The sequence below is a fragment of the Hirundo rustica genome, chromosome Z, assembly GCF_015227805.2.
Source record: "Hirundo rustica isolate bHirRus1 chromosome Z, bHirRus1.pri.v3, whole genome shotgun sequence".
NCBI lineage: Eukaryota > Metazoa > Chordata > Aves > Passeriformes > Hirundinidae > Hirundo > Hirundo rustica.
The window spans coordinates 17,697,094-17,711,822 of record NC_053488.1 but is presented as its reverse complement, the minus strand read 5'-3'; the positions used below and the strand labels follow the sequence as shown (position 1 = coordinate 17,711,822).

Below are 14,729 nucleotides of genomic sequence, written 5' to 3'. Positions count from 1 at the left end.
TTTCAATAGTTGACAGCAAGCCAACACATGGAGGTCACACTTAAAAAAATCTGCCTTATGTAAAAACAACGGATTAGTCTTCTCCCATCCTGAACAGCACTGTTTATGCTTAGATTCCAAATAAACCCCTGAACTCTAAATTAACCATTATGCATTAGGCTGAGTTAGGAAATTGTGGGGTACAGCTAGAAGAGGTAATTTCAAAACAGTTAATAAACACAGCATGATAAAAGTTAAGTGAAGACTGATATTTGGACTTGGTAAGACTGTGTAAGAAATTAAAATAAACACAGTACCAAGAAGAATTTCATTTATTTACACAAGTACACAGCAATCAAATAATCTGCAACCTATAGCTTCATGCTGTTCTTATTCCACTTGCTCCTCAGGATCTCAACAGAAAGACAAGAAATTATTTCTGACTTACCAGATTTTATAACTGCATTTGTTGTATTTGAAGGAAATTTCTGCCAGTCCACAATACAGGGTTCAGACCCAGATGAATGACACCATTTTACTACGTAGCCACATGTCATGTTGGGGTAAGAGTCCCAAGAAATATTAATTCCATTCCCCATTGCCACGGCCTGATCTGTTGTGACATTGTCTGCAACAAAGATGACAGAAAAATCCATCAAAGAGCAGACATTTACCTTTAGTCCAAGATGAAAGAAAGCCTTCCAAACACAGAACAATGGCTTTATAAATGACTGCCATTTCTATGAGGCATGAGTGAACTGTGAAATTCAAAGCGGTGCACTCAACTGAGCTTTCTCGAGTGCTCAGAATCAGACATAGCCTGCAGCAAATCCCTCAGCCAGCCTTAAATATGATGACGAGAAATGCAGCAGCTCAGGACTGGCTTGAAAAGCACTTTTTTCAAGGTAAGGATTTACAGCAGATGTCAGGTTCAAATATGAATTGACACCAATCTGGCAGAAGCCTCCAGCTATAAATTCCTGCTGTCATTTCATCAAATGGTTTGCTTTGTGTTTCTTTCAAAGTGTCTTGCTGTCACTCGCCCAGCCACAGACAACCATTTTTCATGAAGAATCAACAGCAATAATCACGTCCCTGGTGAACTTTATGGAGGCTTCAGTCTACCAAGGGTAAATTGTACAAGAAAGAAAAAAAACAAAACAAAAAACTTTGCCTTTAGTCTATTTTTCTTGTTTCTCTATCAAAGGTGTATCTGCCCTTGAAGCGATAAGATCTGGGAAAAGCTTCCGATTCCTGCAGCTGCCCTCCACATCTGTCCATCAGATGGGACCCCACAGAGCTAAGGGATGGTTTCCAAAGGCCACCACAAAAGCAGTGGCCCCATGACAGATCTGCAAAAACAATCTCAGGGTTTCAGTTTTCCTTTTTCAGTGTTCTCATTTATGCTCCCCGTTGAGACTATTATTTCATTTTATTAAAGCCATAAACTATGGAAGGCTGAAGGGCAAGGAACAGTTTTTAAGAATTAGTGCTATGAAAACTTTACTGTCACAGATGTGCTATGAATGACAAACGACTGTCTATTTCTAAATAATCTTAACATACAGTTAATACATACAGCTACAATTCTTTTGTAGCTTGCTCATGGCAAGAAAAAAACCCATACAAAAAAAGGGCAAATCTACTTCACAAGGGCTTTGATATTGTCCCCAGAAAAACTAATATGCACCGAGCATTTGTAAGATGCTGGAAAAGATCACATTTCTAATTATCAGACTAGTTTTTTCTATTTACAGAAGATTTTTTTACTGATAGTAATCACATACTCTCTAAAAAATACTTAAAAATACCACACCTCACCTTATTTTCTGAGCTAAATGACCAGAAATTCACCATGGGCAGTACTGCTCATTTTGATGTATTTATATGTCTGCATATACTACATTTCTACATGCATACGTTATCTAAATCTACAGCTTAGACTAGAAGAACAAATAACTACCAGCACTATAGCACTACTATGGTAGGGGAGTCTGGAACAGCCAGATTACATGCTTCAACTCTATACAGAGCACTTTTCAGAGACAGTGACAAACTAATTATGGCAGTGTATCCTTTGCTTGTGTTTTCAGTTTTCAGGAAACCTCAGCAGATCTCCAGCTTCAGACCCTCTGCTCTCTTATGGATATTAAGAGCACTTACAGACTGCACATAGGATGCAGCCAGAAAAGATGTCTGGGCAAAAAAGTCATCCAGTTTTCTGAATGAGTCATCTTTTATGACTCCAGTCAGTGACTTAATTCCTATACCAACTTGGGAACGAATCTTTAATGAGTACCAGTTGGGTAATACCAAACAGAACCTCAGACATCTAAGAGAGAGCTATAAATGAATGCAAAGCTCTAGCTGCCATCAGCTACCCCACACCACAAATCCATTACAGAGACCTCTCTGACTCCCAGAGTCTCACTCTTTCTCTGCTGAAGGAGAGCTAAAAAGCATTTCAAACCAACTGTCCCATACAATTACTTTTCCCTCCAACAGGCAGACTAAGAATATACTACCAGCTGTTAGCATTAGCATAACTGTGCTCAGTTATGGGCTCCTCAGGACAAGAGAGACGTGGAGCTCCTGATATGGGTCCAGTGGAGGGCAACAAAGATGCTTAAGGGACTGGAGCATCTCTCTTATGAGGAAAGGCTAAGGGAGTGGACCTGTTAAGCCTTGAGCAGAGGTGACTGAGAGGGGACCTTTTCAATGTCTGTCAGTATCTGCAGGGAGGAGTCAGAGCATGGACCAGGCTTTTCTCAGTAATGCTGAGCAATAGGACAGAAACTGATGCTCGGGAAGTTTCACCTGAACATGAGAAAGAACTTTCCTGTGCAGTGACCAAGCACTTGGACAGGTTGCCCAGAGAAGTCATGGGGTCTCCCTCACTGAAGATACCCAAGTGCCATCTGGACACAATCCTGTGCCTTGTGCTCTGGGATGGCCCTGTCTGGGTGAGGAGGCAGGACTGTGGGCCCTTCCAACCTGACCTATTCTGCGATTCTTTGTTTTGGAGAAGCACAAGAAACAGTGTATTTCACATGGTTTTCCTTCACACAGAAACAAACTTTTTTTTTCATCTCACTGTGAATCTCAGCCAGAACACATTTCTTCCTTCCATGTCTTCTCAGAACCTGAGATGCCAGACAACCAACAATGACACCTGCTCTCCAGGTGGGCAAGGAGAAGCAGACCCATGAATGTTCCTGGCAAACAAGTGGAGACAGCCTTGCTGTGTAAATCTGTCCTCCCTGCAGAGCATCAGCCAGATCTGGAGAAAAAGGTTTGGGCTTTGGGAAATTACACTCTCTGGCATGCAGAGAAGTGTAGACTCTCAATAACTGCTTTGCAATATTATCTACTCTCCAAGCTCTGTGTTAGGAGCAAAAAATCATTATCTGGCTCAGCTATTTCCTTTTACAAAGCCCTCAACAAGAGTAGCAGTGTTTTAATTGGGAAGCTAAAGCCCTACCTCCTTTTCAAACACTAGCTCCCCAGCACAAGGATGCCAACACTTCACCAACCAGTCCAATTATTCTCCTGCAGAGCTCACAGCCGTTGAACTGACAACTCTTGCCTTAAAAAAGCCACACAACACCGCCAAAACTTCTGAATCTCTTTAGCATGTAACACTTCTCAGTTTCTCAACAAGAACACACAGAAATATACTGAGCTCCCTAAATATCAGAGATCTACACCAATGGTTTTGATGCCTCATTCTTGTTCCTGAAAAGTGCAAATAGCAGTAAAGACTGCACATTATCATCTTTATTTTATGTAAAGAGCACAATTAATTGGTGAGACACTACCCTAAAAGCAAATCAGCACTTTTTTTCCTTACCAAGCAGATTTGTGTGGGGAAATTAACACAAACAAAGCATTATTTTTCAATAAACAAACTTTCCCAGGTATTGCCCAAGCTTTGAAGGTATTTAATTCTCAGCTGGGAGCACTCACCACTTGGAAGTTCCACGCTTGTTATCCTTGAAGGGGGAGATGAGCCCGCTTGGTTTCTGGCTACAACGCTAATTACACAATCACTTTTTCCAAGTTTTATCTCAGTTCTGTTTGAGGGTTCAAAGACTACTTTATGCTCCAGTAGTGTCTCTAGCAGGTGGCAGGACACTTCATGAGAAACTATTTTTCCATTGGTTTCAGAGAGGGATAAGGGCTATGAACAGACAAGGTGCACATTAAAACCAAAATGCAATATACAGAAGATGACATGAATTTACTGTTCCTGGCCTAGTCTCATGACTGTGTAAGACTGTAAGGCAAAAAAAGTAAGTCAAGTGTGACTTTGAGAATCAACATGAAAGTTCCTAAGTTTTTAATTTTCAACTGAGATGTATAAAACATTGAATTCTTCACATTAAATGCTTCTCAAAGCTATGTTTAAGTTACAAAACTTTAATAACATCCTTATTTGGAGACAAATATTTCTCTCACTGTATGGTTCTATAAAAAGTTAAGAAAAGCAGTCTGGTTTATTGACTATAAACTTCACTAATTTATAAATGTGTAAGGAAATAGGTTTTCTGTACAGTTCCATTACATATTATTTTAAGTGTCCTATCTACCTTCCAGAAGACTATTAGGCTTTCACCAGAAGGACTCCTCTCTCTCCAGATATCTGGTCCTCTTGCAGGAGCTAAATAAAAAAAAAAAAAAGGGTGGTAGTTTTCTCCCCAGTTGCACAGTAGACATTTTACCATCTATTGAAAAGTTAGGCTTTTTATAGATTATTAATTTCAAAATATGTATCTTCACAATTTCAACACTTTATCAAGAGTTAGATGAACTTACGGGCCTCTGATGTTGTCTGCTCCACTCCCCTGCTCCAGTCGCTCCACCTCCAGAAGTGGTCAGCAGCTGAGCAGCGCACCCTGAACTGGTATTTGGTGTCAGGGTGCAATGCATTCAGCTGAGCTGTGTAAGTTGAGGATTTTCGACCAGGTGTGGAGACATTGTGCTGTTAAAAATTTACAGAACTTGATATGATACATGTATTTTTTTTTCTTCTAAATTACACTGCTAGTCAACACCTAAAACGGTGGGGGGTTTTATCCCCCCAAAATACTGACAATGTCAAAGCTGCAGTCAAGCCCTATGAAGAAAATAGTGGGGAAAAAGTGTCCTATGCAGTCACCCTAAACAATGAAAAACAATTCAGAGATCCAGCAAAATAATGTTCTATACAGACAGAAATTGAAGCCTACAGTAGGCAGCACCTTTGAGATGTAAAGTGTGAAAAGCAGAGGCAACACAAATGATTCTTCAACAGGGAGAGTTCTGCACACAGTAGCAGGCAGTTGTTTCCCATCTATCCCATTCTGTTCCCCTCTCCCCCACACACAGAAAAACTGCACACATGAGGCAGGCCAGGATTTCACCTCCGGTGTTCAGAACCCACACTTCCACTGAGCACATGCTCATGAGACTGTGGGGACAAGGGCCTTTTTCCTATGAGACATGCACAGAAGTACACTAAAGACAGCCTATTTCAGCAGGATGCTTATCATGCAGTCTGCTGCCTTCATTTTTCCTTTAAAAGATAGTATCCAGGTCTTACCCAGATGATCTCAGTTCACATCTTTTATGACAGGACTAGTCTCTCCTATTATTCTTAAAGTGGTGTGAGTCTAGGGAGCGTTTCACAATTTCTTAAAGAAACGCTAAGACTGGGAATGTTTTTTAACTGAATCTAATTGTAACACATGTGCATCACAGCTGCCAAAAACTGGACTCCAAGTGACTTTAAGATGCAACTAATTGTGCATTTCTAAAGCCAAATGACAACTTGAAAAATACTAGAAAAGCCAACAATCTCTCATAAGGATGGAAATGCTTCTGAAAACATCCTCAAAATGCCATGTAAAACCCCATAACAATTTCACAGCTACTTTTGTGACAGGGAACTCCTGGAGTCTTTTTATTAAGCAACCAGCAACCATATAACAAAGCTATAAAAGCTTCTACCAAGTTATTTGCTGCATCATACAAAATATCTGTGGGTGAGGGCTCTGACGCAGGTGAAGGAAATCAAACTGCAGTGGAAGTATGTTTCCTAACCCTTTCCTAATATCGCAGACGATTGATGCAGTAGCAAGGTTCACAAATGAGTGCATGTCCCAGGTTTTGCGCTGCATATTCCAAAAATGTCTGAGCTCCTTTTGCAGTACCTAATCTCTACTATTACTTAACACATGTTATTACAGAGAAAATATAAAAGCTTAAGGATTCCACACTCATTAAGTGCTTTGAAAGTATTTTAAAAATACTCTTACAGAGCATGCACCCTATTATTTTGGAGGCATGTACATAATGATTATCTTCAGTCTTAGCTGCATCCTTTCTGTGGCTTGATTTGTTTTTCAAGGCTGTGCTCAACAGTTGGCAACTAAGTGCAGAGGATAACAGAATACTGCTAAAAATCAAACAAGCATTGCAAAAAGAAGCCTCTGAGGTTAATGTGCTCAAATTAAAAATTCAGGCTCTGTGCACCAAGACCTACCTGAGAATTCATTATGCACCTACTTGAAATGGTGAGAGATCTGTATGCACAAAGAAACTGGGGTAAATACCAGGCCTGCTGAAAATTCACTTCTCATTAGGCTTCCCCAGTGAGATAGGTCACCTCATGGTAAGTCAGGCAATACAGAAGAGGATATATTCACATCACCTACGCTCAGTATCTGATGCTGGTGCCTAAATTAGCACTCCAAGCTCCTCTGACAGTCAGCAGAGTAAATGTGCAGCTCTGGTTCATGATGTGAAGCACAAGGCAGCAGCTGGAAGCATGACTGGCTGAAAATCTGAACCCCACCCAGAAATACCACCTTCTGTTATGCTGAAGAGGTCCTCACTGGAGTACAGCTACTGATATATCCCATGGGAGAATCCTTCCCTATCCTGGCTCTACCTCACTGACACATGAGTAGGTTTAGCAGCTGCCTATTATGGCCACATGCATGTCAACTGTTGACAGGGAATAAATGAACTGTTCTCTGAGGGGAAAAAATAAAGGGAGAAATTCAGCCGCAGACTTCAAGATCTGAAACAGCCAGTGCGGAAGTCTGCAGGGCAGCAATGCATACTGGAACAAGTGTGTGTTAATACAGCTTGCACCAGCAAGGACAAAGCACAAGGACTGTTACCCAAAAGATCAGCATAAAACACTTAAATAAAGCACCTCTTTCGAGCACCAAATAATATGGTGCATAATTTGACTTTTCTCTAGTGTTCAAAACAAAAAAAACCCAACCAACAAACCAATCAACCAACCAACCAAAACAGGCAATAACAGAGACGAGCAGGATTTTTTCTGATTTTAGTAAATGAACTTCTACTCATTACTACATTAATGATTTAATAAGATTATCAGAATGAAGCTCTTGATGAGAAAAGAATTTGAAATGTGATTAGTTCATTGCAAAAGATCAGCATTTGTTCCAAAAAAATTATCTTTTGAAAGCAACACTTACCAGTTTTCTCTCAGAGTGACTACTGTTAATTTCAATTTGACACAGAAGCCTGACCTCAGCAAAGCTGCCGTTTATAAACCAACGCAGTTGGATGCTTGTAGAGTTGTTCCCAGTAACAGTTAACTTTTCTGGGGTTTTTGGATGAACTTAAAAAGGAAAGAAAAAACCTTCAGTTAAAAGAAAAAAATCCACTTACTTTAGTGCAGAAAAATCTTATTTTAGAAATCAGAGAGAAACAGAACAATAAGTGTTTCAATCAGCAACTGGGAAAACTGGTGCCGGGAAAGCACCTGCAAAGAGTCTCATTCCCAACTCTCTTCTCAGCTATCAAACATGGAAACAGATTTACTTGAGACTGACTGTACTGCACACATGATAGAGAGCTGAGAGATAGAAAAATATTTTTCCTCTTACTGATTTTATCAAAAATGTGGAACAGCAGCTATTTCAAATGACCACAAGTGATGGATAAAATGTATTCAATGTTGCTCAACTTCTGTGAACTTTTTTAGATAGGACTTAAATTAGGCAGACCAGGACAAAGGATGATTCCTAAATGACCCCAGCCCAAAACTCATAGAATTTTTCAACAATATTCAGCACTAACATTCACAGCTATCAGAGAAAAAAATATCTCTGTCAGATTCTGTCCAGATGCCTTAAGAAAATATGTACTGTGCTTTGGAAATTAAGTGGAAAGTGCATGAAAGAAAAGGAAACAAATAGGAAAGAGCAGCAGTTTAAACAGCCCAGTTTATAATTAACAGAAACCGGTTATGCTTTTCTCATCTTTGTCAATTTAATCTGACAATTCTAATCTCAGGCTAGTTGAACTGGGACCTGGACAAAAAAAAAATACACTATCCTCATATTTAATTCAGTTTTTTGGAGAACAGAAAAATACTGTAACCAATAGGAATCCCTGAAACCTCAGCCATGATTGTGGAGGAGAATAGGGTGGAGAAGGCAGCGCTAGAGAGGTGGTCATCTTCCTTTCCCTTTTCAAACTGAAGGTCTAATGAGAGAAGTTACTTCTTCCTCCAAACCTGACAGCAGATGGCTACTACCAATAGCACACAATAGTCTTGAGATTACCTTTGGTCTTTTCATGGGGTTTTTTTAATGCTCCAAATCCTGCTGCTGCAAAACTGTGTAATATTTTGCCTTATAAGCACACACTGAAATACAGGTTCATAAAGTTACACCTAAATTTTTATTGTTGATGTGTAATAGAATATAAAGCAAAACATAAACTTGCCCAGAGAAGTTGTGGATGCCTCATCCCTGGAAGTGCGCAAGGCAAGGTTGGATAGGGCCCTGAGCAACCTAATCCAGTGCGTGGCACCCCTGCCCATGGCAGGCGGTGGGGCATGGGGAGTGTGTGTGCTGTCTTGGAACTAAATGACCCTTAAGGTCCCTTACAACACCAAGCACTCTGGGATTCCATGATAAACAGCAGCTGGCCAATTATTAGATCACATAATAGCCTTTATCACACAGCAGTCTGTCCAACACAGCAGTACTGCTGTTGAGAACTGGCATCTCCCTGTACAGTTCATCACTGCCTCATGACATGCCCTGAGTAATCTGCAAGCTCAAATTAATGAATATGGCAATAATCTGGTGACAATTAAGGAAAATAATGAAAAGTATACTGTGCCAGAGCTCTTCAAACCCCAAACTAACAAACAGCATGCAGGAAACATATTTTTCCCTTTGTAGTCGTAAGTCTTACCTCTTTGAGTTATGTCAACTAGAAGAGATGACTGTGCTTGCCCAATAGGATTGGAGACACCTAATACGAAATCATAGGTTTTTTGATCAGGCAGTACTGGAAAGCCACAGACATGGTCCTTGTTCACTTCACTGACTTCGCATGAAACATTTTTACCAGATGTTCTACAAAGTAAAGAGGAGAGGGAAAAGCTTAATTTTTGAGCAAGTTAATTCCTAGCAACAGTCAGAAGTCTAGACTGAAAACGTGGTACAGAACAACGGATTCAGTTCACATGGCTTACAGAATGATTTGATTGCAGAGGCATATCTAACACCACAACGCAGGTTAAAGCGGCATCAGTCATGACGTGCCCTGTTCTAACGTGAAACTCTCCTCTTCTACTAGCATAACATTTCCATTCTCTCACTTCTCAAAAGCCTGGAAAACAGGTAGGTCCTGTAAAACCACCTCACAAGTCACAGCTAAGATTTTGATTTAAAGTATCTTTGTTCAGATCAGCATACATTTGCATTTAAAGAATTTTCTCAATTGCTTTCTGAACTAGTGAGATGCTATACACATTGTCTTTCTATAAGCCCTGTCAAATATGAACTAAGGTTTGTTACCTGTAATACATCCACTAGTCCCAGCTGTCTTTTAATCAAAAGCAGGAGAGGCAGTCTGATAACAGACAAGAACAGTGGTAGAACTTTAGGGATAAAATCTAAATTGTGTATCTGTTTGTATGTATGTACATATATCTGCTTTAATTACAATTCATGTAAGCCTCATTCAGTAGCACAAGTTAACTAACTTCTTCTTTCAGGCATTTTTACTGTGTTCTAGCTGAGCTCTGAGCTCCCTCCACCCTGCACTCTATTTCAATAGTTCAATAGGCCAATAGGCTGACAATAAGGATGAGAATATTTATCCTGAAATGCATCATGTTAATCTCACAGATTTTAGCTGAGCAAAGCAAGACTGGACAACATTCTTACTTATAAGATGAATATGGACAGTCAGTGACTGAAGCTCCTGTCCTGTGAATACCTGCCCTCTTTTGTCCACCTCTTTGCACCCTACCCAGTGGCTTTTTCAGCACTGGCACTCTAGATGACATCTGTGACTGTAACTCAAACCTCATTGCCTCCAGCGTGCTTCCGAGCCACCATGAGACCCCATTTCTCATAATTTTGTGTGACTCAGGCCTCTCCTGGCTTCTTTCCCTGACTGCTCCTTTGGCATGACACAAAAGCCTCCCCTCATCATGGGAATTTTGTTAACTCCTCACTAACTTCTAATCACAATCTCCAAGTAAGTGGTTTGCCAAGTGCTATTCCAGCGTTTCTTCTTTTAAAAGCCTTTACATGGCCTGGCCTTAAAGGCAATGTAGTAGGGCACTAGTTGACTGTTTCCTGTGGGTGAAACCAGTGTTATTTGTCCTTTTCAATGTTTTATGGATAACATTTACTCTGCTTGCTCTAATTCTTAACAGCAGGAGAACAGATGGAGGCTAACTGCTATTTTCCCTAGTGGCATTTGGGAAATGCCCCACGACTTGTCATATAATTGTTTCTCAGTGAACTTCTGTCATCCTGCTTAGCAGAAAATCAGTAAATGTCTGAAATGATCTGACCCAGGTCTCATATTAAAAAAAAAAAAATAAAAAAATAGTGATTAGTGATTGACTCCCACTATCTCCCTGTATTTTCATACTGGCCTTCTCTACATGTTGGCAACAGCCTGATACATTAAGCCCTTTATCTAATTGTGGGTTCATAATGGTATAAACCTTTCGGAAAAGTCATTCTTAATTCCCATTGCAATTTTGGAGGACTAGACAAGGGTTTTCCAAATTTAGTTTAGGTATAGGTTACTGAAATTCTTGGAAAGTATTTCAGGCTCTAAGTTAACACATTTAAATAATTATGGTGCAGTAAGTCCAGGCAGCAATGTAGGTATTCCAGTTGTATCCTTTCACTCCTTGTAGTGCTGATGAATTTTACCTTTCAAATAAACTGTACTTTGTTCTTCTTTCTCCATATAGTCCACTGGGCCTGCCTGGTTTCCAAGTGCATTTTATTATCAGAAAGTTGGATGTTTCACAGCTGAGATTTTGGGGAATATCAGGAGCATCTGTAGCATGAAAGGAAACCAAAATAGTTAGCTGATGTTTTGCCATCCTAGTGTGGCATTAGGGTTAATGGCTTGCTGAAAGCATCATTCTTTTGTTTTGCTGTGTCTAGACTATGTGCTTCGAAAATACATGGCAATAGTTACACCCCAACCACAGAAGTAATATGCTTTAAAAAAATGACAGTAAAATAGATGGATAATTATCAGCCCCATCTGACTAACACTTGACTCTAGAATTCTAAGTGGGTGGGTAATCTGGAAAACCACATACAAACATGTTCACAAGCTCCAGGCTCTGACCTGGAAGTGTTTCACTGAAACTCAGCCACGAGTTTTCTGAAATCCTGGAGGATCAGCTCAGCCGCTGAGCAATGCAGGAATGCTGTCAGCTGTGTGTCACATTTTCTAAAACGCCAGCCCCACCACTGCTTTCAATTATCCAAACAAGTCATGTCAAGAAAATGGTCCCTTTAGCATGAATGCACACTGAATCTGAAAATTAAAGCAAGCCCTGAATGGCTCATTCTCTTCACCATGGCTTTGGAAGTGTCCATCTTTTCCTTTTAAGTCTTGTTATTTGTTCCCATACTATAGCAGCATTGAGTGCTGCGCCGGAAAAGATGGGCAGTGCTCCCCACAGAGAGGTACCCTCTGGTTACCCATGCCAACATTAGACTAGGCAGAGCACTTATTTCAGGTCTTGTACACTTGAGGTGTATGAAAGTGGAAAGGTGTATGCCAAAGGTAGAGCAACAATATCCACATAGAGATTTATCCCCTTTTCTCTGCCCTAGAGGAGGGGAACTATAACACAAGGCCACTGTGGCAAGGCTTACTTCAGATTATGAGCAGTGAGCCAGGAAAGAACACTTTTTGCTAGACCTAGGCTTAACCAAAGTGTAGGGTATACGTATTTACTTCCCCCACCTGTTCTTCCACTCACCAGCAAGAGGACCATAACAAGACCTCTCCCCACTAAGTAGGTTGTACAAGAAACATTGATAAGAAACAGACTTGGCATTACATCTGCTTAAAAAAAACCATGAAGGAAAAACCTTTGTGATTTTCACAGCTTTCATTCCTGAACCACCGACTTACTTACCCGGAAGATTTTCCCACAAAAGCAAATTCTGCAGAAATAACCTAAAAATGGTATATCACTAGGAAGTCATAAAAGGCTGATTTCTGTTTTGCACTTCCTAGTGCACACTTAACAGACCAAGTCAATGACAGGAATACAGGCTGGAGATTGGAACACGCTTTCAAAATTATTCCAGTTTCTCCTGTTCTTTTCCTCAAGCCCAAGGACCTCAAGTTCAAGTGCAGGCAATTGTAATGGGGAATGGGATTCTCATGAGCAGCTATTGGAAGATGATAACTATCAAATTCCCTGTGATGAAAAAACACACAAAGCTTTAAAGTGACCAATTACAGGGAAGAAGAATGAGGCATATCAATTCATTTGTTTTAATAGGTATCTGTTTCTGGAACATATGTCTGAGCCTTACATGGTTACACAGAAAAGATACACACTGAGTCAGTATGTTTAAAGAAAATACTAAAAGGATGTTTTACAAGAATGCCCAGGAAAGAGGAATTACCGCCTAGTTTCCTTTGCTGTAATTAGCTCCCAAGGAGCTTCTGCCCTGGACAAGAATCTGCTGTTGCTGCAAGTTTAACTGCTGACTGATTGGTAAATGAAAGCTTGCACTTACAGTTCTTGCTCTTACTCTCACCTAGTTATGGACTATACTAGAACAGATGTAAACCTAAACTGACAGACAGTCGCAGAGGCAGGGGTTGAATATTCATATGGCAATAAACTACTTGGCATTCCAGATCATGAAAAAGTACTTTGAACAAGAGACCAATGAGAGAAGCACTGGGCCAGGTTCTAAAGAGGGCATGGGTACCTTCTCACCCTTCTAGACTTGGTGTCTCCTCCATGTGCTGGCCTTTCCACAGTGAAATCAAACAAGTACAATCCCCAGTTCAACTTCCAAACCAAGGGCCAGGAGGGAAAAACCCACAATAGTATTTTTTTCCTAGCAGAGCCCTAAGAGTCTCAAAACAGTTTTGATTTTCCTAAGGTTAGTAAACATGATACATACATCCTACAAACACAACACTTCCTTCCAACCCATTTTCGAGTCTGCACACCACATTTGTCCCGCTGCTATTTGAAACACTGGCGTTTAGCACTCTGATGGCATGGCTTCGACTGCTCAGTTTCATCATTGTGTAGGATTTTGATCCATAAGTCATATTTGTTATGCGCTGATCTTCTTCATGGACACAACAAAACGTCAAATCTGAACCTACTGCCACCACAGGGTCCAGAGGAAACACTCCACTTCCACCAGGCTCGGTATCTTTTCCTAGCAGAGAAGGAAGAAAACAAACAAATGACAAAACAAATAAGAAACCTAACATGAACTATTTGCTATAAACACAGTGCTGATCAACTAAAATGTGACTGAGGAGCACTCCAATGCATACAAATAAATATTTGCTAGGTTTCATTAATGAGTGATTGCATTACTTCTCTAAACAAAATAGTCTCAAAGGCAGCAGTCCATCACTGCCTAATGCTCCTCTCGTATTCTTATAAAGAAATAAAAGTCCAAGTGGTTGCAAAGGAACAAACATACCAGGGATCACTTCCGCTGGGCTCCAGTCACTCCAATCCTTGGGGCCAACATACTGTGTTGCATTAATATAACAGCGAATCTTCACATAGTGTGATGTGCACTCCAAAGGCATATCTGATGTCCAGTTCCAAGAAAGAATGACGTCTTCATGAGTCAGTTTTGAGTAGTAAGTCACCTGCAAAGTTTTTGCACCAAGAAATCAACTAAGAGCTTATGAACGCCCGTTAGTAGTGACATATAATCTCCAGAGAGTCAACAGAATGGCAAATTAGGTGAAGCAAATAATAAAATCCTCATGGATTACTGGAGTGTTCTACCTGACTTTTAGTTGTGCTGTGAATTTACCTGGACAAAAGCCTAATTTGCTAAACAGCCCAACAGCTAGGTAGATTGTCACCCAGAAATACCAGAGGGCAGACATTTGAGGGAGAGCAGGAGGATTCCCAAGCATTTAAAGAGGTATACTGCATCCTGGGCTTCTCATAGGCAATGAAATGTTTCAACTTCTCCAAAATAAAACTCTTCTAATATTAGTCCCGGGCTGCACATTTCATCTTCTTTCCATTATCAAAATTTATAGCACAGAGCTACAAACTGGCCTGGAAGAACTCTGGTTACAAAAAGAGAAAAAAGCAAGCTGAGCATTCAGAGATGACCAAGCCTGGAGACATTGTTGAAGAGATAGAGATTATGGTGTAAAGCATCTGCCAAATTTGTAAGTTCTAATTACAAAGTCCCTATACCAGGGGGAAA

General features: G+C 40.3%; 1 protein-coding gene across 3 annotated transcripts in view; it reads right to left on the bottom strand.

The window, feature by feature from the left end:
• The window catches only part of LIFR (LIF receptor subunit alpha), a 49,856-nt gene that overhangs the window by 9,837 nt on the left and 25,290 nt on the right, over positions 1 to 14,729 (bottom strand). For all 3 annotated transcript variants that reach the window (XM_040090471.2, XM_040090468.2, XM_040090470.2), the window contains 9 exons: positions 13,977 to 14,151; positions 13,437 to 13,703; positions 11,196 to 11,325; positions 9,208 to 9,371; positions 7,473 to 7,618; positions 4,795 to 4,960; positions 4,569 to 4,639; positions 3,946 to 4,159; positions 428 to 607 (listed from right to left, as the gene is read on the bottom strand). In XM_040090471.2, coding sequence (XP_039946405.1) covers positions 428 to 607; positions 3,946 to 4,159; positions 4,569 to 4,639; positions 4,795 to 4,960; positions 7,473 to 7,618; positions 9,208 to 9,371; positions 11,196 to 11,325; positions 13,437 to 13,703; positions 13,977 to 14,151 — 1,513 coding nt within the window. The remainder of the gene's footprint in view (positions 1 to 427; positions 608 to 3,945; positions 4,160 to 4,568; positions 4,640 to 4,794; positions 4,961 to 7,472; positions 7,619 to 9,207; positions 9,372 to 11,195; positions 11,326 to 13,436; positions 13,704 to 13,976; positions 14,152 to 14,729) is intronic.